A 25,283-nucleotide genomic window follows, 5' to 3' on the forward strand; every position below is an offset into this window, starting at 1 on the left:
TGTTGCTCTCTATCCTAAATCATCACATTTCACTTCAAAGTCCACTATACAATCAGTGTGAGACGTAATGCTCCATATTAACCCAGTAGAATTAGCAATTATGCAATAATAATAAAAAAATGTCAAAATAATATCCCTCAATCTAATTCAATATTAATTAGACACTGATTAACACTGATTGCATCATTATTCTTGATAGTTCTGTGTAATCTTAATGAGCAATAAAAAACAATGTAAAGCTTTTATGTGGACAGATACACATCATATCATGCATGTTATGAAATATATACAGTAGCTGAAGCTTATTTGCAATATTATTTATTATTTTTATTTTTATAGGTACAGATGAGGTGCAGTATGGGGAAAAGACAAAGTTCATTTGCGGATGCTTGTAAAACTGTAAATCCCTACCGGCACTATGATCTTCTATTGATCAAAAGAACAATCTGTTGCTTAAATTGCTTGCTGATGGTCTGTGTTTGTCCCTGTGAGCAAAAAGATCTGTAGCTGCCTTTACCTGGTTTCACCCAACCACACAAACAGCACTTTCATGTCCAATTTTGCCCTGGGTGGTTGTGTAACACGAGCTGCGAGATCAGGTGAAGCCGCCCATCATCTTATTGTCTCAGGTCAGTGGGAATAGGGAAACCGGAGAGATGGTGCAGGTTGAACAGGTGGACCCCTGCAGCTGACGAGGCCTTTCTTCACAGATTAGCTGCACTTTTGTACGAACAAAATGAACACCAACTTGAGAAAGTCTGTGTGGCCTCCTGGTCAAATCACTGGTGAAAATATTAAAGTGCCCATATTATGCTGATTTTCAGGTTCATAATTGGATTTAGAGGTTGTGCCAGAATAGGTTTACATGGTTTAATTTTCAAAAAACACCATATTTTTATATTTTAATGTCCTTTTAATGCTCCTCTTTTCACCCTGTGTGTTGAGCTCTCTGTTATAGCTACAGAGTGAGGCATCTCACTTCCGTTCCATCTTTGTTGGGAGTAGCTAGGTCAGCATTACTACCCAGTCAGAAGCAGAGTATGAGGGCGTGCCACGCTAGCAGCTAGCTAGGCAAGCATTATAATGTGTGTTACAAAGTGACGCACGTTCGTCACGGAAGTAAAGGCTGGACTATAATAGAGTTGTTTGGAGCAGTTTGTGAACAGTGTTTTCTGTTGGAGATGGTAAGTCCCTTTGGGGTGGACTTTGGGCTTTTTTACTTTGTAAACATATTACATACACAAAAAAAAGATATCAATCCTTTTCTAATGCTACCCACATGCATATTCCACAGGTTCGATTATTGGCAGAAGTTAGCCAGTTAAATTTAAATATTGCTCACCATATCTACATCTTAATCAGATAAACAAAAGTGGCTTCCTCATTTTCAGTACGATTTAAACTTTAAACTAATATTATATTTGTAAGCATTTACACTCACTAGCTACAGTCTGGGGAGTCTGTTCTTCTGAACATTGCGGGACAAAGTACTGAAATTAAATGTCTGATCTTGTAATGTCATGTGTACACAGTTTTGTTCAGATGGATTTGGTTGGATTTCTCCAATTTGCCACCTTCATGCTAAAATGATTAGATTTTAGAAGCTCTAAAACTCTCTCTGTTCTGAGACAGACGGGCCAGCTCCTCGAGTTTCACAGTGATGAAGTCAACATAACAGACACTGGTGGAGGAAACCAAACCCCAAAGTTATCAGAGAGGCAAGGAAACATGCCCAAAATGCACAGTTGGCATTGGGCATAAAACCATAGTGATGACTACAATGCAATACAAACAGATGTTCTTACTTTAAACAGTAATACTTAAATTTAGTCCCAGTCTTATTGATAATGGCATTTATACAGCACACAGAGGCATGTAAAATTGATTATATTTCATGCTGATTTATCAATCCTGTGAGGATTTTACATCTTGGTTGCAATTTGGACGACTCGTGCCACCCTTGGTAGAGCTGCTGAGAGTGATACCAGTGTTAATGATTGGATTCCACTGATTTGCCACCTTCATGCTGAAATGATTACGTTTTAAAAGCTCTGAAACTTAAACCCTGGTAAGACAGAAGGGCCAGCTCCTCGAGTTTCACAATAATGAAGTCAACATAACAGAGACGGGTGGAGGAAACCAAACCCAAAAGTTATTGGAGAGACAAGGGAGCATGCCCAAAATGCTAGGCATATTTGTTTTGCTTGGTGTTCCAAGAAACCATACTAATGAACACAATGCAAAGTTAAAACAGATGGCTGTTGTTGCTTTAAATAAAGGACTGACTTTTGATAGACTAAAGTCAATGCCTGACTCTGCTGATAATGACATTTAGCACCACAGAGGCATGTAAAATTGATTATTATGTTGATCAATCTACATCTTAGGTTAGAGTATAACTTATCTAACTCTATACATAAATCTGTGATGACATGGTCTAAAATATGAGGGCATGACCAGTGAGGGAAATTAAGAGATATGGAGTTAAATATTGGACTTTTGGACCTACCGCACGATAGTAAGATTAGAATAATGCAATGTAAGCAATAATAGGTAGTGCAGAAGTTGTGTCTGCATCAGTGGCTGTGTAAAGCACGGCGTTAAATCATACTGTGTGAAAGAGGGAGCAGCTGATCCTGGTCTTGTTGTGACAGTGCCATGGTCCTTTTGTAGGGAGACCATCCGCGGTATCTCTGCTCCACTCCCCTTGCACAAAGGATTGCTTCCATTTATGGGTCCTGGGTGGGGGGTGTTCCGCTGAATCAACAATGAAGGGAGTGGGACCTTACATACCTCTCTGAATTCTTTCTCAGGCGGGCCGTGCAGATGACACAGGGAATTCTGGGGATTCCTTTGTTATCCATGCAAAGTGCAAACCCATTTTTGCATTAGTGTGATGGAATTCCCTCTAGGGTGTATTTTCATTATGTCATGACAATTATACAGCAAGCAGGGACAATCTTATTTTGTGAAAACCATCATCACTAATCTTTCAAAAATAATCAGATTTTCCTCACAACCAAGGAGTTTTCACATAAGGCACATCAGGCACCAAGCAGTTTTTTATATTGTTTCAGTGGCGGTTTTGATCATTCAAATAAAAATAAAGCACAAAGATTAAGTTAGGTATTTTTAATACAACCTCAGCAATGGATCAGTTATGTTCTGACTTTCTTTTTCTGAGTATAAAGATCGTAGTGTAAAATAGACTTTGTTGGTGCGCTGTAGCTTAATCAAACATTAACAGATTGTCTTAATTAACCGTACATCTGTTATTGGCTCAAAACCGTACACTTCCTTGCAAATGTTTTGCCCTGCCTGTGATCATCATTAAAGCCTTTGTTGTTAAAAATAACTTCTCCTCACAGGAAAAGCCTCCATGACTAATTCTAAGGAAGCACATGCTCAATCATGAACACCATGCTGAGGGTTTCCAACTTACCACTCATGTCCGCAGCCATGCAGTACAGGCTCAACCTCTCAGACGGAGAGGTCAAGATGCACATGGTAAACCATTTCCATGTTTGCAAGTAGCAGATGAATGTAATAACCTCATCTTTGCTGACCCTGTGTCTTGGGCTAATGCTTAAAAGCATTTTGGAAACCATGGATAATCCTCCTACTGTTCCTTTGGTTTGTTTGGGCGCATTGTAATTGAGGTATTTAAACTTTTAAGCCAAAGCTGAAAAACTTGCAGTAATGTGATTTGACTAAAAGGGTGAGTTGCCAAGGTGATGAATGCTCCAATAGACCCAGCAGGAGATCAGCGAAGAGAATCTACCAACAGCCAAATCACTCTGCAGAGCTAGAAACCTGCCAGCATTAAAGACAATTAGTACCCCTGTTGACCCTAAGGACAGTATAATAATAAAAAATACAAAATCTATCTATTTATCAAACCAAAGTTTGTTTTTTGTAAGATTGTTTTTGGCCTTTTTTTTGACAGGACAGCTGAAGACATGAAAGGGGAGAGAGAGGGGGTAATGACATGCAGGACATAAAGGGCCGCAGGTCGGAGTCAAACCCGGGCCCGCTGCATCGAGGAGTTAACTTCTATTTATTTTGTATTATCAAAATAAGTATATGCCTTAAGTTGTGCTAAATTGAACCAACTTGAGTTATACTTAGTTTATTAAAAATTGTACTTTAGGGCGACTGGGTAGCTCACCTGGTGGAGCGTGTGCACATAATAAAGGGGCTTAGTCCTTGACACAGCGGCCGCAGGTTCAACTCTGACCTGCGGCCCTTTGCTGCATGTCATTCCCCCTCTCTCTCCCCTTTCAAGTGCAAGCTGTCCTGTTGGAAATAAAGGCCTAAAATGCCCCAAAAAATAATCTTATGCTTAAATATAGTCTAATAACATTATATTTTTGCATACTTTAGCTTACCAAAATGAATGCACTTTTTTAATAGGTATACTAGAACAGCTTAGGTTAGATGCTAATTAAATTAGACTCGCTCGAAATATGCTGTAAAATTCAACTTGGTCTAATTAAAATTGACGTGGTTACAAGAAATATGTAAGTACATCCAAAACACTTTATATGCTATAGTATACTTTAGGTATTGAAAAGTATTTTTCTTTTAGCTTTGTGAAAACCAGAGAGGAACATTTTCAGGGGTCTAGTCTAATGTCTGGTTCGCTCATTCTCACAAAGCAAAACATTTCAAAATTAGTCAATATATGGGGCACCAAGCACCAAAAGCAGCCATCTAGTCAGAACCTGGGCTTTATTTTTGAGAATCTGATGCATTACACTAATCAAAAACAGTGAACACTATCCATCTGGCCACAGGTAGAGACTCCCACCATACACAACAAGAGCAAACGAGACTTAATATCGAAAACTAAAAGTTGCAGGACAATCATTGTAGTAAATCTTTGTGAGATGTGAAGTGTTGTTTTCAAGATCATTAAAGCCTTATCATTATTATCATTGTTCTGCACATGATGGATTATACAGATCATAATAAACATCTCTTGAGGTTTATTTAGGATTTCAGATTTTCCACTTTGTCCTGAAATCAATAGATGTTTATATCTAAATAAATAAAATAAATAGGTTAATATTTATGTAACATTCGTTGTAGGTGGGAATAGTGTTTCTACCCTTCTGGCCCATGTGTTGCCCATTGTACTGTAATCATTCCCTACCGGACATTGCCATTACTATTCTAAACACAGTAGACACTGTGTTCATGCAGTGCTATGGTGATTTCTGCTACTCCTCTATTGAGCTCTGACTTCTGTTACTATTTCTGTAACTTCAACTCATGGTGTGCAATTGGTGTGTCATTGAAAAGATCTCAGCTTTTGTTTGCCTTTTTGAGCTTCTGCAACACAAAAAAAACCAAGATAACAGATGCTCAAGATCAATAACTCCTCAGAATGTCAGGGTTGTTATCTTTCACAATGACTTCCTGTTTGGTGCACTTTGATTCCTCAAGACAAAATGTCAATATCAGCCAGTGTTGCCTTTTTATGAACATGTTTTCTCTTCACAGCCTTTTAAACACGGTTGAAATGATAAAAATTTTTGTAATTCAATGGTGATTGAAACAGCACACATTATAACCATATGGATTGCACTACATACTCTACAGTAGCCTATATAGCAAGAATGTCTCCAGTACGGGTATGAGATCTTTTTTCCACTTGTTTGCAAACTTTTGATTCAATACGTTGTGTGTTCTGTTCATTATACTCACAATAGATGCTCTAGAATCCGCAAGTGTTGTCTTTGTCAAGCATGTTGAACTCTGAGTAATTAAAACCAAACTGACAATATGCACTGATCATTTTTAGGTCATCTCTGATCATGTGTGGCAACTTGCCAACTTTCTCTAGTTGTCAAAAAATATTAAATCGTGGATGGTCACTTCAATAAGAATTAGGTAAACATTTTGATAGCAGAACAAAAACACATTATGTACAATGTTGTTGTTTTTTCCTTTTTTGCACCATAAATACACAAAGATGCGACTATTTGAATTGGAATAAAAAAAGAAAAATACAAGCTGTCTGATGGTGCCAAGTCAAAAGAAGCTCCTGTTTAAATGTGAATTTGGAATGCATGATAAAAGCTCCATACATCTGTGTCCTGTCATTTGGCATCATTTTCATGTCATTGAACACTAGGAAGATCCACTACGCCAGCTGCTCTGCAGCTGATGATCGAAATTATAATCAACCAACTAGGTGTGGGTGGCGTCAAGAACTTAAGTAGCAAAAACAACTATCTATTTCATGAAAGGCTGAAAGAAAAGGTATGATAAGAACTGTGTTGCTGTTATGAATGTTTTGGCACATATTGATGTTGACTGTGAACTCTGAGATTGGGGAACTATGTTGTGAAAATCCTCCCTGACCCCTATCTAAAAGTCTGATGACTTGTGCATTCTCCGGAGTATCCTCCTTTTTGTTTCAATCAACTTTGAAGGTGTTTTTCCATGTGAAATATCTCAAGATTTTACACGTAAATATAAGCAACACAGTTACTTGTGCAGTTACACACCCAGAAACACAGTACATTGATGAAAATAATCCTGAACAGAGAAGGTATTTGCCTAAATGGCTGGTCTTTGAATGTCTTTTTCTAGAATTGTTGCTCATTCTGGCTCAGATGCCGGGCAGCAGAGTACAGAAACTGTGCTCCACTAATGAGCAGTGACATGCAGCCCCACTGGCCCGAGGTCGGAGAGGATTGCTTGCCTTTCAGAAAAACAATGGGCAGATAGAAGCCTCCCTGGACTGGATATAGGGGTCTCATCGGGCACTCGCTGACAAATGGGCAGAATAAAGGAAAATAACAACAGTGGGTAATGAAATGAATCCAGTCATAAGCATAAGGCTTTTCACATACTAAAGAAATGTAAAGGGGCATGACACCAATTTTACGCATGAAGATTAGTTTACCTGTCATAGGGAGGACTAGTCAGACTGTGAGTGTTGTATAATGTTTTCTGTGGCTCTGGGGAGTTTTCTTAAGTCTAAATAAAATTAATAAAGATACCTCAGTCATCCATGAATATCATTTATAACAAAAGCCTGCGTTACAAACTGGGTGCAATGAGTTTGAAAGGTGTTGGCGTTTACCAGGCAGGGAGAGTCACAGACACTATCAAGTTGCAATATGGTAATTGTAGGATCCAGCATTTCTGGAGCTTGACCAAATGGACCAGGGTATCTCTGCCTTTGCTGCATTGATTTGGGCCATTCTCTCTTTGAGTTATAATGAACATTTTTTGTAGAGACTCTGTGGCTGTGGTGTTGTTCTGTAATTAGTGTTATTTTTAATATTGGACGCAATAAACCAACAAATTCAAAACATCAAAGTTACTATAGTTCAACAAACTGAAAAGCTTCATAAAGATAATATTGGGCTATTGTTTTAGTTTGCATTAGATTGTAAAAGTTATTTTGTCAGCTCTGTATGTCCATGACTCTGTCTGTGGTGCTTAGTGACGTTCTTGCCGACAGAACTTGAAAAATCAAGTTGACAATTCGCAGCTTAGTCTGATCAAGTATGCAGTGGCATTACAGAAAACTGACTTAATGTACCCCAGTTATTTTGATAAAAGGAACTATGCTGCCATCTTGTGGCGGTGAACACAGACGCCTCAACAACACCACATTAACTTCTGTCCTTCAGGAGAACTAAACCCATCACCGACACTTTGGACTCCGTGTGGAAGTTGTATTGGTGACCCATTCTGTGAACCTCTTCACACAGAAGGGAGTTTGTTTAAAAGGCGGTTCGTGTTTCTGTTGTCTAGCTCAATGCAGACAAAAGGAAATACAAAAGAAAAAAGGTCTGTAAGACAGATTTCCAACACCTGGGGCCGCTGTAGCTATTTCCTGTAGTCACCCTAATTTAGTATAAACACATTTAGATCCCTCTTTAACCTACTCCCAGTGTCACTCCTTTCTCTGTGTGGTTCCAATTCGTTTTGTACTTGTCACTTAGTTTTCTGAGGGTTTTTCAGGCCCACATGTAAACAAGAATTAGGCCACCATGAAAAGGTCTGGTTCTACCATAAACTTACACAATGTAGGCTACTGAAAAACGGACATAAATCTGTACACTGACAAGCGTAAAATTCAAATGAATAGGGATAACCGCAATGCCAGTGAAACCTAATTTGCGGCAACAATTTAATGATGCCTTTTTCTGATGTGTGGTCTACATGTTATCCATATGTCGAAGTCACATTTTATCTTCTGTAGCCTATGGCCGATTGCGCATAGAGATAATTACTAGGACCTAGGACCAGACCTGTTGGGCCTTGGTCATCGTACCTTTATTCTGGTTCTGTTGAGATGTTTTAATGGAAATTCTCTGCAGGCAACCAGGACAGACAGACCTGACCAAATAATGGAGGGTGGACGCGGTGGGGAGTAGTCAGTCGGGCAGCCTACTCATTGGTTGTCTCAGACACAGTAGCTCTCCCTCTCCCTCTCACATAAATGCGCTCCCACCACCGACCGAAGCAGATAATCACAGGCCACTGTGAGAGGGACACACCTCCGCTGATTTTGCCACAGTTTACACGGGGATGCGTTTCGATTCACGAAAAGGTGTCATCAGTCCAAGATTTTGAGTCGTGTTTTCAGCTTTTTTGCGCATAGGTTACGAGGGTGCTCCACTCCAACTCGACGATGACTGGAGTTTTTGAGAACTTAAATACTGATATGCATTCAAACCAGATTACCTCAAGCAGTTACCACAGCTTGCACAAATCGCAGGAGTCTCCGACTCTGCCAGTGTCCACGGCGACGGACAGCAGCTATTACAACAGCCAACAGCCTGGCCATTGCGCAGGGTCTCCATTTGGCCAACTCGGCTCTTACCAGTACCACGGCAACGCCACGAGCACTGTGCCATATAACGCAAAGTCATACGACCTTGGTTTCAACTCATCTTATGGTGCATACAGCTCCTACGGCTCCAACTCCTCTCCTACTCCAGCAGATACAGGTAAGGGTGCTCTTAAATTCTTTTAAAACTACATTTTAATTAATTTCATCTTTTTGTTTGAGATCGACTTGCTTATGGCATGAAATGTACGAGGAGGACGTTGAATCATGCATAACATAATTGACAAGATAATTATGTGGTCAGAAATTATTAGACACATAGCCTACTTGTCTTGTAGGCTACAGATGCGCACAAAACACTGATAGTGAATGCTTAATTAATGTATTGTTAAACACAAATCTTAAACAAACTCTGATATGTTTCCCATGGCAGTATAATATACAAATCTGATGAAACCAAATGAATTATGAGGTTAACACATTAACTACTTAACACGTATGGCCATGCAAAATGCCTAAAAGTTATATGTAACTGAAAAACCGCAGTATCCTTTATGCATAACATGAATTGTTTTTGAATGTTCCGTCAGAGAAAGAAGAGCGCGAGCCAGAAATCCGGATGGTTAATGGAAAACCAAAGAAGGTCAGGAAACCTCGAACCATTTATTCCAGCTTTCAACTGGCCGCTCTTCAACGGAGGTTTCAAAAGACGCAGTATTTGGCTCTACCAGAACGGGCCGAGCTGGCAGCCTCGATGGGCCTTACGCAAACACAGGTGGGTGCATCTAAGACGTGGATTCATACGCTGTCAAATATCTATTATGTGTCTAATGTGAAAATAAATTATTATGCATGTATCCGTTTCTTTCTCAGGTCAAAATCTGGTTCCAAAACCGCCGCTCCAAGTTCAAGAAGTTGTGGAAAAGTGGAGAAATCCCTCCAGAGCAACACGTTGCTTCCAGTGAATCTCCCCCCTGCACGTCTCCACCAACTATTGCCTGGGACTTTCCACAGACTCAAAGAATGAACAGTGTCAACTCCAGTTTACCTCAGAGCAGCAGCCCTCCCAACACGACTGCGTTTTTGGCAAACTACTCCTGGTACTCTACCACGAACTCTACGACGCATCTGCAGCCTCTGATCCAGCACCACCACAACTCCGCCATAAGCGCTGGGACAATATTCTGAAACAAACAACAACAAAACATCGGGTTTAAATCGGAAAATACTGGTGAAACAAAGAAAAATGCCAATACCTTCATGTTACAGACCTCGTTTGTGCGTCATGCGAAGTTGCAAGCATATAGAAGTTAATGGAGCCAGACAGGCTCATGGGCCTTGCCAGTTTTCGCGCTGGCAAATGGTAGTTACAGATTTCTACAGTTATTTTTGTATTTATTTATTTTGTTTATGTCGAGGGGTGAATGAACCACTATTACCCAAAGCAATCACAGCCTGGGCGCAAGCCTACTTTTACGCGGACGTCACTTTTTTGCCATTTCTGCAAAAATAAAACATTCATCGCAGGACAACCTGTCACAAATGTAGCACAAGTTAACGGTATCGTGCCTTTTTCAATATGACCTCATTTTGTTGTGCGATAAAACAGCGTAGACTACCTTTATTCATTCCTTATGCCATTAGGCTAGTTGATTTGACTATAGGCCTAAGCGTCTGAATCTACGTTTGTAAATATTTTACCACAGCTTTTTGATAGCACGTCACTCTTTTTTTAGGCTATTGGTGCAAATTAACCACCATTAACCACCGTAAGCTACTGATTGTCCTACCCTCTGATTTACTTGTATCACACTTAATTGTATTTTTGTCTTATTTATTTTAGCTGTGTTCCATATATGACCAGACGTTATTTAAATAAAAATGTTTTCTGTGAATATATATGCATACCTCCTTTTTTTCTCAAAAATGTTTTCTCTGCACACACATTTTTTTTATTACTTTGTATAGCAATTTAGACATTGATTTATTTTAAAAGCATACAATTAATGCTTGGTGAGTGTTGCATTATTTTTCACACGTCAATTGGTTTTATTTCAGAAAAGAGCTACACATTGAACCTTGTAAAGGGAAACTCCCCTATATCTTAATGGAACCAGACTGCCACAAACATGTCAGTGATGTATTTAAACTATAGGCCATAGCCTATAGGATACACGGACACCTGTAGCTGACAAAATGAATAATCTTGCTAACTTCTAGTTGTACTGCCTGGTAACCATGTTAGTAGAGCGGTTAGCTGTCAGTTAGTCAGGACCATATAAGGACGGTTGGACTTTAAGAGTTAAACTAGCCGGCCTTTTAAAGCTAACGTTAGATAACGTCACATTAATTAAAGTTATTTCTTATGTAATAGGCTATACTGTAGGTTGTTTGTATAAGATGAGCGTGTTAGGATGCTATCACAAGCGTGGACAAGCGTAAGATAATTCCTCAGCTGTTTGGGGTTATTTTACCCGGTTCTTTCAGCAGATGATTACCGAACCGGTGGCTCATTCAGGCAGGCAGAGGCAGAGGTTGGGCCCGGGGCGCAGGCTCGGTGGAGGAGGCAACAGAACAACACGCCTTGGCATGCGAGAGGGGAAGATGAGGGTGGGTATGAATGAGCACAAGCTCCTCAGACTCTGTGGAGTCAGTGAGTCGCTTTCCAGACGTTTTATGAACTCAGCCTAACAAAGAGGGGAACTAGGTCCAAGAAAGCCTGGAGCTACAACATCATGGAAACATTTCTCACGTCTCACACGTAAAGCCTCTGATCTCTGAAGACGAGCACATTGACCTACATTATTTACGTGGCTCATGTAGGGCCTGTAGGCTATGGTAAACAGAGGCACGCGTCCAAAAAGACTTTTTTTTAGGCCTAGCTATTTTGTTAGAGCTATATTGGCCCTGAATCCCTGATAGATATATAGGCCTAGTGGGGGGCTTATTATTAATACACATACCCATCACTTAGTTCTCATTCATGATCATCACTGTCTACCCCACACGCTTCCCTTCCAACAACCACGGGCCATCAAGTGGGATCGTTTCCTTGTACATAATTAGGACTGTAGCTTGTCAGCAGTTGCTATATCTTCATGATGGAGCCGAGCCTCCTTCCTGGAGCTGACAGGATCAGATCCCAGGCATGCAGCAGGTCTGTGCTGTGCGCCAACACATTAAATAGCCTGTATGCTATAGGCCCGTAGGTATAGCCTACCTTTGTGTGGACCTTTGCAGGATACTATTATTTCTTGTACAGAGAATATGCATCACGACAGGCCTGTATGATCACTGCACCGTGGACTGGAATAACACTTAGCCTAGCTGGTTTTCTCCTTATGTTTGGCTTTACTTAGTCTTCGTCAGTGAAGTAATCCGCACAGATGTAGGCTATACATAATACAAGCTATCGATTTCGAACAACAACAATAATAATAATAATAATAATAATAATAATAATAATAATAATAATACACATTTCTGGATGTTTTCTGTTGCTCCATGACTTCCTTCAGGGATTAGAGCTATGTGGTTTATACTTTTGCATTTCTCCAGGCAACTTGTAAATGCCATAGGCTACCCCCTATCCTAATTTATACCCTGATCTGTAATTTCATCCACATTCGGTTTGGTTTGAGCATTCTGGCTTTCAAATCTGAAAGCCTGCAATTACTATATAATTCTTCGCAATTTTAGATGTCCTAATATGGGGTGTTATTTTTACACAAGACAATTTCCCGCTATTTCAAGCATCAACATGTTGTATGTACATAATACATGGGAATATCAATGCATAGTTTTTAGCCTAACATCTTGACTCAACGATAATTATATCCGTGTGGAGCCTAGGTAGAATTATCCTGAATTGCATGGTAACTGCTGCTTTAAATTTTAAGAAATTACTCATAATTTCCCCCAAAGATTACCAAGATCTCGAGTGCACAATGTCATCAGCGTAATGAGGAGTAAACATTTATGCTAATAATCTACATTTTTTTCTCCATCAGCTATAAAGAGGGGAAATAAAGCAGACATTTTCAGTCATATTCTGAACTCTGCTGCTATAACTTAGACCAACACATGGGACACATTTTGTGGGATGTAAGCGCTTATCTTGTGTCTGTGCTGTAGGATGCTGCTGCTCATCTGCCTCCATGCTGATTTCTGCAAAATCCAGAGGGAGCTTCCCTCTTTATTTCAAGCTGAAAGGTGGGTATTAAATGTTTACTTCTTAAATCTCATTGAAAGTAGTGCCAGGATTGAATTGCATTTGATATAAGCAAAACAGGAAACAGGCTAGTCTTTACAGGCATCATTTATCATTTTTAGTTCATTCCTACAACATTTATTTATTTTAATTCTTAGTCAAATCTGTGAATCTTGACGATTCTGTCATGATATGAAACTATTTCTGGTTCCTTTCGAGTAACATTTTTTTTTTTTTTAAAACGTCTTCAGTTTATTTAATGTGCTGCTTTTGTGAAAAAAAGTCATTTAGGAAAGCTGTTCACACCGAGAGGAAATGTAAGAAAGGGGAGACACAGAAGTTGTTCTTTAATCTAGTCGCTGCTATCATTACTCTTACATTGTGCTTTGCTAATTGTGAAGCCTCTTTGCATTGACAACTCCGTGATGTACACCTGCAAGCAATTTGCCAGCCTTACACATAGCTAAGTCTAAGGGAACAGTGACGAAACGGCACCTCACCTATTTCGCTTTTCTATTGCAGCAGCACATTTCTTTCAGAACACTATCTCTTTTGTCAACGCAGAAAGATCCTCCGTGCGAAAAAAAAAGCTCATAATTAGGCTACCTCAGAGATGGGAAACTGCATTAGAATAAATAAGGGCGAAATTACTGTAATTATGCTGGGTTTGATGGGCTCAGCTCGTATAATCAAGGGGAGAATACCGCGAAATAACGCTGACCCTCTTGGATGCAGCTGCGTCTTTCTGGGGCTATAGGCAGTTTTATGTTCACTACAGCAGCAGCACAATTCATATTCTTTCTTAATGGTAACGAAATATACATAGGCCTTATTCTACTTCTGGCTTGTGCACAAAGGACTGTATATGTTCTGAGTTTTGTATTACAATTACAATAGAGACAGGGATGTTACACAACGAGCAGACAAATAGATACGTTTATTTTTTTTCAGTCCCCTTGAAGCTGATTAGTTAAACTGATGGTGTTGCTGTATAAGAACTAAACTGCACCAGCATTCATATAGCCTAATCATTATAATAAGCATAATGATAAATCATTATAATGTTCTGATTTACCATTTTAACAATGAATAAATGAAACAAATGAGAAAAGAATGAAGTGCTCGGTTATAGTCTATAGCCTACCTCTCTGGACTCTGTTGGCCTTTTAAAGGGATGCTGTGCAGACCGCACAAATGTCATCAAATGTGTCATTACAATTGCAAAACTAGTGTATATATCCATAATGCAGCTGGAGGTGAGCGACTATGGCTAAAAGTCATTTACACTTATTATTTTCTGTTTTGCTTTTTCACTGGATATGATATCCTACAGGCTACTTTTTTATTTTATTTTTTATTTTTTTATTTATGCCAATTCAGTATGGTGTTTAAATTGACAGGTAATTTCACCTGGGCAGGGCATTTTCTAAGAAATCATAATAAATAAAATAAAAAATAAAAAACTAGCTTGTAGGATATCATATCCAGTGGCATTTAAAAAAAAATAATATTAAAAATCCATAAAAGGCTTACTGCAAGATTGCGCAACTAGAGTAAAAGAATAAAGTGTGAAGCCCAAACAAGAAGGCCTTTGAACTTTTCACTTTCACTGATCTCCATCTGATCCGCCCTGTGTCCCGCGTGCTCATCCAGGCTTTTTGCAGCACCTGCCTCTTGCGCGATTATTCACTTAACACACCCAGTTGATCTCTCCCATTCATGACAGAAAATGGGCATTGTCGGAAGACAAATAGAAAGATTATCTTTAAGAAAATCTGAAAAGAAATAAGCGACGTTGTTGAATGAATTCAGGTCTCCCGCACCGCGATTAAATTACGATAATAGAAATGATGCAGTTTATAGCCTATAGGCAAGATACCCAGTTGTTTCCGTCTTATTTTTCAACTTCTTTATTTGTATTTTCCATTTACTATGCTATGTAAAATAAAGCCGTTAAGCTATATTCGTGTAGCTGCAGACATTCATTTTTTTTTGTTTAGATGCAAGTCTTCTCATTTTGGTCACTCCAGAGGTTTGACAACATCTGCAACTAGTGAGCAGCAGCAGCAGGAACCCATGTAAGGCTAAACGCTAAACACGACCATACATCTGAACGACGAGCCTTTTGCTCACACAAACGCACTCACACGGTGTCTGCTACAATAACCAACATGATACTGCTTTGTGTCAGCTCACATTAAACCTGCACCATGCTGAAGCCTTTCTTTTCACATGAGAGGAGAGTGGAGGGGGGGTGGGGGGGGGGGTTGAATCAGACACCTTTCTTGACATAATTTAAATCATTATTTTACTGCTTTTGAAACTTTGCACATTATGCACATAAACTTCAGAAACAGATAAATAAATTAAAGTAATCAATACAAAACTAAATATTTTTCTATGTTGACTAAACACATCTCGACGAATACAGAAAGCCTAAAACCCTGTTTCACAGCGTATCCAGTACAGCACAAAAAACAAATCTGAAAATTATGTACAAAATACAGGGACAAATAAGCTGCTCACCCTCAAGATATTTTGTTTTTTTTCTTAAGCAGCAAATTGTCAGACCCTTTACATTTTTCACATAACATCGGGGCACGGCATAGAAAAGCTTTGCTTGCGTTAGTGCAGCATTAACAACACATTGTTGTTATTTCAAAACACACTTACAAAATGAACACAGACTGACCTAAACAGAAAAACTAGTCTGAATAATTTAACTTAAATAACAAACACATATAAACAACATAGTAGCGATTTGAGGCTTTGCACAATATGCCCTGTGGTAGACTGTGCTGTAAGCATGATGGTGATGGTGGGATTAATTAAGTAGCCTATCATTATTTGGTTAAAGAAACACTTCTATGGCCTAATAGACCTTTAACTGTTAATGAATGCAGATTGGTTTTAGGTCATCATTACTTTGGGCCCAACATCTGGTGTAAACAAACACGTGTTTTCTTATAAACAGAATAACTCACACAAATGTGATTTAAAAAATGTAATAGAAACTGACACGAAAGTGATAAACAGCAGCCAAAAAAGGATCAATTTGTCTACGGTTTCCGCTGACTGTCAGACTCGTTGCCCTTGGGCCCATTGTGTGCCGTTTCAGTCTCTCAGCTCCCTTCTTCTTCTTCTTCTTCTTCTTCTTCTTCTTCTTCTTCTTCTTCTTCTACGTTGCTTGCAGTCATCCGGTATGAGGAGGCCGCTGTGTCAGCAGCTGGCGGCATGCGGCAGCAAACTCCGGGGTTGTTGTTGAGTATTATCAGTGCTGGGCCGCGCTGAGGCCCCTTCACCATCCTGATACACGAGCCATGGCGGAGTTGAGGGCTGAGCTCCCTGTTCACATGAGCTGTGACTGTTGCATAGACTCTTGGTGTGTGGTTGGATACCATGAGGTGTAGCTGGGAATGTAAGATCCGGTTGTCCCCACCGAACTCTTCGTGGCGGTCGGCGAGCTCCAGACAGGTGTCACCGAGGGAGAGCCGCTCGACAGTCCGCGTCCGGTGGCTAGAGCGTTGGTGTCAATTGTGCCACCGCCTTGCTTCATTAATTTCTTGAATTTAGAGCGTTTGTTTTGAAACCAAATCTTCACCTGGAGAGACAAAGATAATTATTAGAAAATTGACTAAACGACAGTTTGACTAAACGACAGTTTAGTCAATTTTAGGCACGTTTTACGCACGCAGCAGCTGGTTTCTTAGTACAACATCAAGAGCAAAACATTTTTGTTATCAATATTTTGTCCTTGATTATTACTGTATTAAGATGTCATTGATTTTAACAACACACCAATGGTAATACTCAGAGAAAAAAATCCTTAATTTGCTATCAAACGTTGAATATTATGTTACTTTTGATGAATGGTGTTCCATTAATAATAATACAAATAATAATAATAATAATAATAATAATAATAATAATAATACATGTTGTGAAAAAAGAAAATACATTTAAAAGGTGTAACGGTGCTGCAGCAGAGTGGAGCTATTTGAGCGAGTTTCATGGACTTGCCTGTGTCTGAGTGAGACCCAGCGACGCTGCGAGCTCAGCTCTCTCCGGTAACGCCAAATATTGAGTTTGTTGAAACCTCCTGTTAAGGGCTTGAAGTTGTAAACTGGAATAGATAGTCCTTGGTTTTCTAATCTTTTTCCCTTTCCCGTTGAATCGAACCTCTCCGCCTTCCACCACTGTGTTTTTCTCTGCTTCTGGCGCTGAGAGACAGAACAGAGCAAAGAGAAGAAAACAAATGAGAAGGCAGTTGTAGCCAACAGTGCTGCGCAGCTATGAATACTCCAGCGCAAGTTTTACAGGCTGTACTTTAGGTATAATTACCTTTAATTGGATACATTGTTTATAGCGTTACGCAATAAATAATTACCAAGCCTAATTCCAACATCTGGGTCGTCTTTTCGCTGCAGCGAGGACGAAAGACGTGCCATCACAGAAAGTTCATATTTTAGATCCAAAGATGCTGTTGCACACTTACCTGTCTCCTCTAACCGTGTCTGTGGGAGTGCCGAGCTGTTTTGGTAGGTCTGTACTGTGCTGAGATATGGACTGGTGGAATGGCTGCCGACGGAGTTTACGTATGGATAACCCAAAGATCTGGGGAACGACGAGGCTGGACTGTAGCTATCGTGCTGGGTATGACCTGCAGAATGTAAACAGTGCATTGGATAGTGTCCGTGAGACATGGAGGAAGGCGACATTTGTTGACTCGGGGGTCCAAACTCCATGAAAACGGTTTTTCCTGAGGCAGGGCTATTAAGACTTTCTGGAATTGTAGTCATTGTCATCTCTTCTGGCGGTTGCCCTTGTCTTGCTTTTGTTGTTTTCCTTCTATGATCTCAGTGAAGGATGGGTCCCAATTTAAGCCGAACTGATTTTTTCTCTTTCCATTCATAAGAAAATGTAGTTGTAGCCTGTGAAAAGTCCTAGGTAGATGCTGTGGACCAAGACAAACTCGCTCAAAGGTTTGAATCTCGGACTCATGAATATTCATCAAAGACTGTCGCTGATTGGTCCACTCTTTCCAAGAGGGAAGCCGATTGGCGACGCTGGGGCTGGGTCCGAAGAACCTGATAAAGTCAAGAAAAAACACATAAACCTTAGATTTCTTCTAGACATGTCAACATTTATTATTATTATTAGGCTATTATGATGACATTATTTAGGCCTACAATTCGTCCAGTAAGCTAACATATATTTTAGGCACCACATTTTGATAATATTGCATAGCCTACTATATGGCGATAACACTCACTTTTGTCTCAGCACTATCCAAACATTTTGAAATGTAAGAAAATATTGTCATAGCCCATATCGGTGGAGCATTCGACACAATCAGGTTTGTCACGTTGTACTAAAAGTGGCGGTTGTCATATAGTAAGCGTAATTTATTAGCCTAATGTTGCATAATATTCCCAGCCCTATTAAAGCTGCTCTTTCTGCCGGCCAGTTTGATTAAAGCTCTTTTGATTAAAGCTCTATCTGGAGTAAGGTGTATTAGCATAACACTAGTGTTCAATTTTCATAAGTAGGTCTGTAATTAGTCATGAGTTTAACACTTACATTGGCTGGAGGTCTCACTTACACCTGCAGCACGTTCTGCTCTAATGTCAAATGAGGTTTGTTGGTTCAGGGCTTTATGCCTAATGATGTTTTATAACACCTGAAAACATGTAACGACATCACATTCAAAATAGCAAATATAGTTAAACAACAATTTCTGATTAACAGGCCGATGTGTAACTAGGCCTATATATTTTAAACAATGTTTAGAAGGGCAGCTGTTTTAATTATGCATTATTTTATAACAATATGCTATAGCCTATTAGTCGTGGGAAATTGTTGGTTATATTCTCACCGAAATATTCCCTGTTTTATAACGCAGCCATGAATGCACGCAGGCCTATTTTCACACTGAAATGCTTTCCAAACCATCTTATTTGATTCTATCGCAATCAATTAATGGTCACAGTTTTGTTAAACACTGGCACCTTTGATTAGCATGTATGTAAGTGAGGATGGGGGTGCGGTCAGCCTCCCACAGCCTTACACGAATAATTATCCATGGACATTTGATTTAATTGAACTGACGACTGACTTAACAGGAGATATTTCTTCTTGAGCTGCAGGTTTAGACCTCCACAACTCAAAAGCTCAAACGGGATCGCTGCTGCAGCTGTAAGTAGTGTTTGACCAGGCTATATTGAAAATAAGATCTTAGTTTCAATCAGCAACTTACTTTAAAAATTCATGTGATGGAAAAGAAGCAGATAAATCCGCGACATCCGGGGTCAGAGAGCCTCCGCAGGACGCACTTGGTGAAAGAAGAAGAAGAAGAAAGTATCCAGCAGCTCTTCATTTTATTAGGATTCATTCGTAGGCTGCAGCTCTTGTTCTGGTGTCTGCAGAACAGAAACACAGCCTGGCTGCTCCATCCGCAGTCCCTCCATCTCCACCTGAATAACAAATTAAAGGCAGTTAAATTCCGTCACTGTGATTATCAGTGTAGCCTAATTGCATAATTGAACTCAAAACCGAACTAGCAAGTTGCAAAATGTGTTATCAAAATGCAGGCGCTGACATCACGGCACGTGTGCCACAGTGTGCCAGGCGGCTGTGGATGCCTGAATTTAAAGATTTCTGTGCAATATTAGGCTATAACGAAAGCTGGTCCCTTGTCCCATAAAATAGGCCAATTTGAAGTGATTTCTCTGGAATTACTTTCGAAAAATGCTTCAAGATTTCCGCTATCAACAACGACAATGATAATGGTAGTACAACCAATAATTATCATCTTCCAGAACAGAGGACAGATTTTTATGGGTACTTGGTGGGTGCGACTGATAACTGTCATTATTTTCCCACGATTATAGTATCTGCAAATTGACACGCGGCTGTGAGAAAAACCATTAACAGAATAGAGGCAGAGTTTGCAAAAAAAAAAAAATTTTTAAATAACACCACGAGTACTACTAATAATAGCAATAATAATTACAGGCTTTTGTTGAAATGTAGAGTTGAGCAGACTCACGAAATATATGCTACATAAATCATATTCATTTTATTGATATATGCAAAATCAATCATTTACAAAGTGTGTATTTGCTTGGATCCTAAATGATTAACTATTTATTTGAAGGATTTTCATCAAGCCATCCTCAGTGTCATTAGGATGAGCAGGCGTGTGATAAAATTACCACTTTAATTTATAATTTGACTCTCGCTGGCAGGAGGGCAGCGCAGGCCACAGCGCTCCGTCCTGCAGCATGGCAGCAGGGCTCTAACTAGCCACACTAAAAATAAAGTCCTCCATGCATGGATGGGCCGCAGAGGCAGGACTCATTAGTAGTGAGTAGCTCTGTGGCTGAGGGTGTTTTAACACCTGCTGCTCTTCACCTGAGGGTTAGTGCAGAGGTGGAGAGACAGAAAGAGGAGGGGGAGGTAGAGGTGGAGGGCTAAACGGGCCAAGATGTCACAGACTTCATTTCAGTCCGGTGATCGAAAGCCCTCCTCAACTGCCATGCCAACCCACATTTTCACAGCCACCAAATATTATCCCGACCGCGGTGCATTGGTAAACTGTGTATCCATGCTGTGTGAAGGCACAGCTCCACGTGCACCCTGCAGACTCTGCATGCGAACAGGGATTCATTATTGTCATTGGAGATGCAGGGAGTTTTTTTTTTTTTTTTTTCCCCCCCTTCCTTATAGAGGAGACAGAATGCATGTGTAACCTATATGTTTTTATTTGATGGATTTAAATATGGTTTTTTTTCAGTTTTAGGTTTCTGATGACATTTGATTAGTTCTGATGATTTTCTGTCTGCAAATGAAACCTGTTTTATTTCAATTTCAATAATTTCCCACAACTTGATGCATGAACTCAACATCATGATTCATACATGTCCATCTTACATATACTAATTCATAACAAAACGTCCATGCTTTATTTTTTTACATTTAGTAATATGTCTGAAAATGCCCATCATGGACAGTATTACCACATGACCTCATCTGCAAATGTAATTCAGTGAGTGACTGACTTCCAGTAGAATTGTCACACTGCATATGAAGGTTTATTTCACGTTTGAAAGGCAGAGGATCAAACAAGTGAAATTGCCTTTTGTTCTGCTTCCTCTCTGGCTTTGCTGCTGGCTGCCATCCTGTAATTTGCAGCAGCGTCAATGAACGCAAACTAGATGCACTTCAATTAACTCGATTCAGTGTCTATTTTCATGTTCAATGTGGCATCAAAAATGTGAATTGATTTTGTTTACAGAGTTATACGTAAACAAAAAAGGAATCACATACATTTAATTTACTGTCTCTATATAATAATTTAATTTAATGGGCTTAAGAAACATTATTGAATACTTTACTTTTGTGTGATAATCAGATGTTAATACTTTATTATATAACCTGCAAGTAATAACGTCACACTCTGGTTCTGAAATTAAATGACACTAAGAATGATAAAGGGCATTTTTTATTTAATTCTCCATATAAAATTATTTATTCAGATATTTTGACTTCTAAATTAATTTTTCTCATTTGATAATAATTGAGTATTTATAAACACCAGGAAATATTAATAACTTTGTCATTTAATTAAAAAGATCTGTTAGTCAGTTTGAGTCATGGCAGTTTCAATTCCTGCTTCAAATGTTGCTGTTGGTGGCTACTATTTTATATTTGGATCACATATTATGCCTTTAATAAACACTAACAAGTAGAATGATGTCCTTTATTGACAGTAATTCAATAATTAAACTATGAGAATGTGTTGATTAAAAAAAAAAATGGTGTGAAGGATAATAATAATTGTTTTGTTTGTTTTAGGCATTGCTGCATTACATCAGGTCGGGATATACTGACCAAGCTGGACCTTTTGCTCTAGTAAGGCCTTACACCATTGTTGATTATTGAAGCCTGGTGATAATAAAAATAAGGAGCCAGTGAATGTGGCATTAAATTAAACACTAATATGTATTTGGTTTTTTTCCCACATTTTGTTCCTCCTACATACATTTAGTTCCTTATCAAAAGCAGATCATAAATAGCTAATTTTAAACATAAGTAACTCTTCTATTCACAGACAGTGAATGAAATGAAAACAGCAAAACCTTTTTCTGCGGACGAAAAGAATGACTCTATAATCAACACGTGTGTAATTGGACTTAAAGCTGGTCATTGCCCCCCCACACACTCTCACACACACACACACACACACACACACACACACACACACACACACACACACACACACCACCATTCAGTGTCCAGAGCAGCTCTCTCCTCCGAAAGCTGGGGGTCACAGTGTGGAAAAGGCCCCAGCGAACTGGTAGAAATGCTGTCCCCATTACAGCAGCAGCAGGGGTCAGGCCATGGCAGCAAGCATCCAACCTGCCTGAAATTGGCTGCAAAATGACCAATTACCTGAGTGAAGGCTGGGGAGAAAGGACTTGGGAAAATATGGCTTTTACTTAATTCAGCTAAACTGTAAAAGAAACTAGTGTCACATTGATGCTTTGCTACATGTTACACTATCCCCACCTGTTAAGTGACGATCTGGGCATCAAATCATCAACCAATCGGAAAATCAATTTTAAGGATAATCGAAATTTAACCAACTTAGTCATGTAGTGATGTAAAAGAGCTGGATTGCAGGAATATAATCCATATAACATAACTATAAACTGGGGAATTATTTCACCAACACTAAAACAATGATTGATTAAACATCTTTACATGTAGGTCTTATTGAATTAATTTCCCTGCAAATGGAAAACATGCAAATTCGCCAATTAAGTCATTTGCCCATGGAGAGCTGGGCTGCTTGACGTTCAGCTGCCACTGCGCCTTTAGTCTGAAACCCCTTTTTAGTTTTTGTTAAGAGTTAAGTCTCCAACAAAGACAGGAAGGAGGTCAGCACTCAGCCAACACCTGAATGCGCCTCTCTTTTTTGTGCTCCCCTTGATCCCCACAGTCTGTGCCTGTCATTAGTCTTAATGATGGAAAATTGTCATGTTGATACAAGTCTTGCTCTCCCCCTCTTCTTTGTATGAGTAGAAGCTCCATTCGTAACAAAACCGTGGACACTGCATTTGTGCCGGGGGAGAAAAAAGGCTGTAGATGCTCTTTCCATAGCTGGGATAATTATTCCTACTGTGACCTTAATGATTCGCTCTGTTCATCCTGCATCTCATCCACGCGCCAGGCCCTCAGCAGAGCCCTGTGTCAGGGAATATGAAAAACCCATATAATGAAACCATTTTGGCTGATGGAAAAAAGGGCTTCTGAAGCTGCACTTGCTACAAAGACGGCTCAATTATATGAGTAATTGTGATAATTTTCCCTCCATTCACTGCTTTCTCTGAAAGGTAAAAAACACAGATGCTGAAAGGGAAATTACTTGGACAATATATAATCTGTGAAATGGTCACAACAGAAAAAAAAGATGACTGTAAGAAAGTGTAGGACTATAAATAGGTATGTTAATGCAGGGCATATAAACACACCCTTAGAAGCTCACAGCACTACCCTGTGCAGCCTCATGTGAATAGAAAAGAAACATGCAACAAATGACCATTGAAAAAACCATTATAAAAGTAGATATGCAGCTGCCAGAAAATTAAACCCCCTTCTCCTTCCAATTGACAAATTTCAGCTCCTGAAAATGCACCCCCATAGTTGGCTATCATTTGTTGTTCTCTGACAGGAAAAGGATAATTACCTCTCGCAGAGGCAGGAGGACTGACATGCCCTTTAGACTTTGCCATGAATGCAGAAGCTTGATAGAAAGCTTGAGGAATAATTTTCTTCTGTGCCTTTCCTTTATGTTCAAGAGCATGTTTTGTTCAGGAGAACTTGGAGATGGCAGTATTGTAGAGTGCATTAAACCACAGGTGTTCATACTGTAAATATGACATCCCTGTGTCTATCAGCTTCTCCATTCGGGGGAAAAACTCTGAAATGCATTAAAATTTCAATTTCATCTCGCCGGGAGACAGGCAAGATAGTGAGATATGCATTACTTTTTCACAGTGGGTATTGGATCAAGCATTTCCCCTTTATGCTGGAAAAAAGATAAAAGCTTCTTTCTATCAGACATGAGCGAGGCCATAAATTCAACTTTTGTGCACGAAGAAATTAATTGTATTTAATGCCACATATGTGCATCTGCATGAAAGCAAATACTAAACTATTATTAAAATGTTCAGCACTGGTCTATAGATATGATAGCTAGATACATACGTATATAATCGTTTTTTCTCCTGCATGTTCATGTCATTATGTCCACAACTTCTTCCCCCAAAATGCAATTTTTCCCAGAGAAACCTCCCACGTGTAAGGTCACTCACTGACCCCTCAGGCCCTGCAATCTGGAATAAATCTTTCCAGACAAGCCGAGCAACATTACAGCCTTGCAGCTCAAATACTTGTATCACACTCAAATGATGAGTCTCTGTCACACACCATGTCATCTGTTTCACCCCAACCCTCCAATAACTTCCGTCCCATTGAGCAGCCTCGTGTGTTACGGGGCCAAGACAGCCAGAGACCCCCTGGTCCTACCTGATTGTGCCTCCTGCAACACGGACAAGCAGCTTGGTCCCAGCACCAGCCTATACTAAGCATCACTTTTACACACACACGCACGCACGTACACACACACACACACACACACACACAAACCACCAATCTCAATTCAGTGCACCCCACTGTGCACTTCCTGACAGCCTCCAGAAATGTTTTCAAGTTGTCAAGTCTCTACAGTAATAGTTTGGGTAGCTGAGAATACAACAAAACAATAATAATATGATCAGAAATTTAGGTTATGTAAAGACTGCCAGAATAAAACAGATTGGGTTGTTTCTTACAGACTATTTTCATTTGCTGTTTTCATTTTGTTTCAAATTGGAATCTGGCATGATGTTTTTACTATTTAGTCACTTTGACACTGAAACAAATTGTCTCCTTAAATGTAATTTTTTGAGTTGCAGCAGCAGATATTTGAGCACAGATTCATTTTTACAAACGTGTTTATTTAGCTCGACAGCGGTAAGGGACTGTATGAAAATTATTAGGGAGAGAGGAGGTTTATGTGTTTTGTAGGCAGGGAAATCTGATGTTTTTAAATTATTAACTATTTATTTGAAGGATTTGTATCAAGCCAGAGTAGGGGAGAGTCTTCCAGTGTTTTTTCATCTCAGATTAATATTTTAATTTGTTTATTTT

The 25,283-nt window shown here is 39.5% G+C and overlaps 2 protein-coding genes across 2 annotated transcripts; one reads left to right on the forward strand and one right to left on the reverse strand.

Moving 5' to 3' along the window:
* Window positions 1-8,318: 8,318 nt before the first annotated feature.
* Window positions 8,319-10,615, forward strand: dlx2a (distal-less homeobox 2a). Its single transcript, XM_028591736.1, has 3 exons — window positions 8,319-8,978; window positions 9,409-9,593; window positions 9,692-10,615. The coding sequence occupies exons 1-3, from the start codon at window positions 8,660-8,662 to the stop codon at window positions 10,004-10,006; spliced, it is 819 nt and encodes a 272-aa protein (XP_028447537.1). The 5' UTR covers window positions 8,319-8,659; the 3' UTR covers window positions 10,007-10,615.
* A 4,841-nt stretch (window positions 10,616-15,456) lies between these two features.
* Window positions 15,457-19,474, reverse strand: dlx1a (distal-less homeobox 1a). The gene is made up of 4 exons (XM_028591695.1): window positions 19,285-19,474; window positions 17,524-18,115; window positions 17,049-17,248; window positions 15,457-16,629 (listed from the first exon to the last, which is right to left on the reverse strand). The coding sequence occupies exons 2-4, from the start codon at window positions 17,831-17,833 to the stop codon at window positions 16,378-16,380; spliced, it is 762 nt and encodes a 253-aa protein (XP_028447496.1). The 5' UTR covers window positions 17,834-18,115; window positions 19,285-19,474; the 3' UTR covers window positions 15,457-16,377.
* Between the last annotated feature and the right edge of the window lie 5,809 nt (window positions 19,475-25,283).

Source organism: Perca flavescens, chromosome 11 (assembly GCF_004354835.1).
Source record: "Perca flavescens isolate YP-PL-M2 chromosome 11, PFLA_1.0, whole genome shotgun sequence".
Classification (NCBI taxonomy): domain Eukaryota; kingdom Metazoa; phylum Chordata; class Actinopteri; order Perciformes; family Percidae; genus Perca; species Perca flavescens.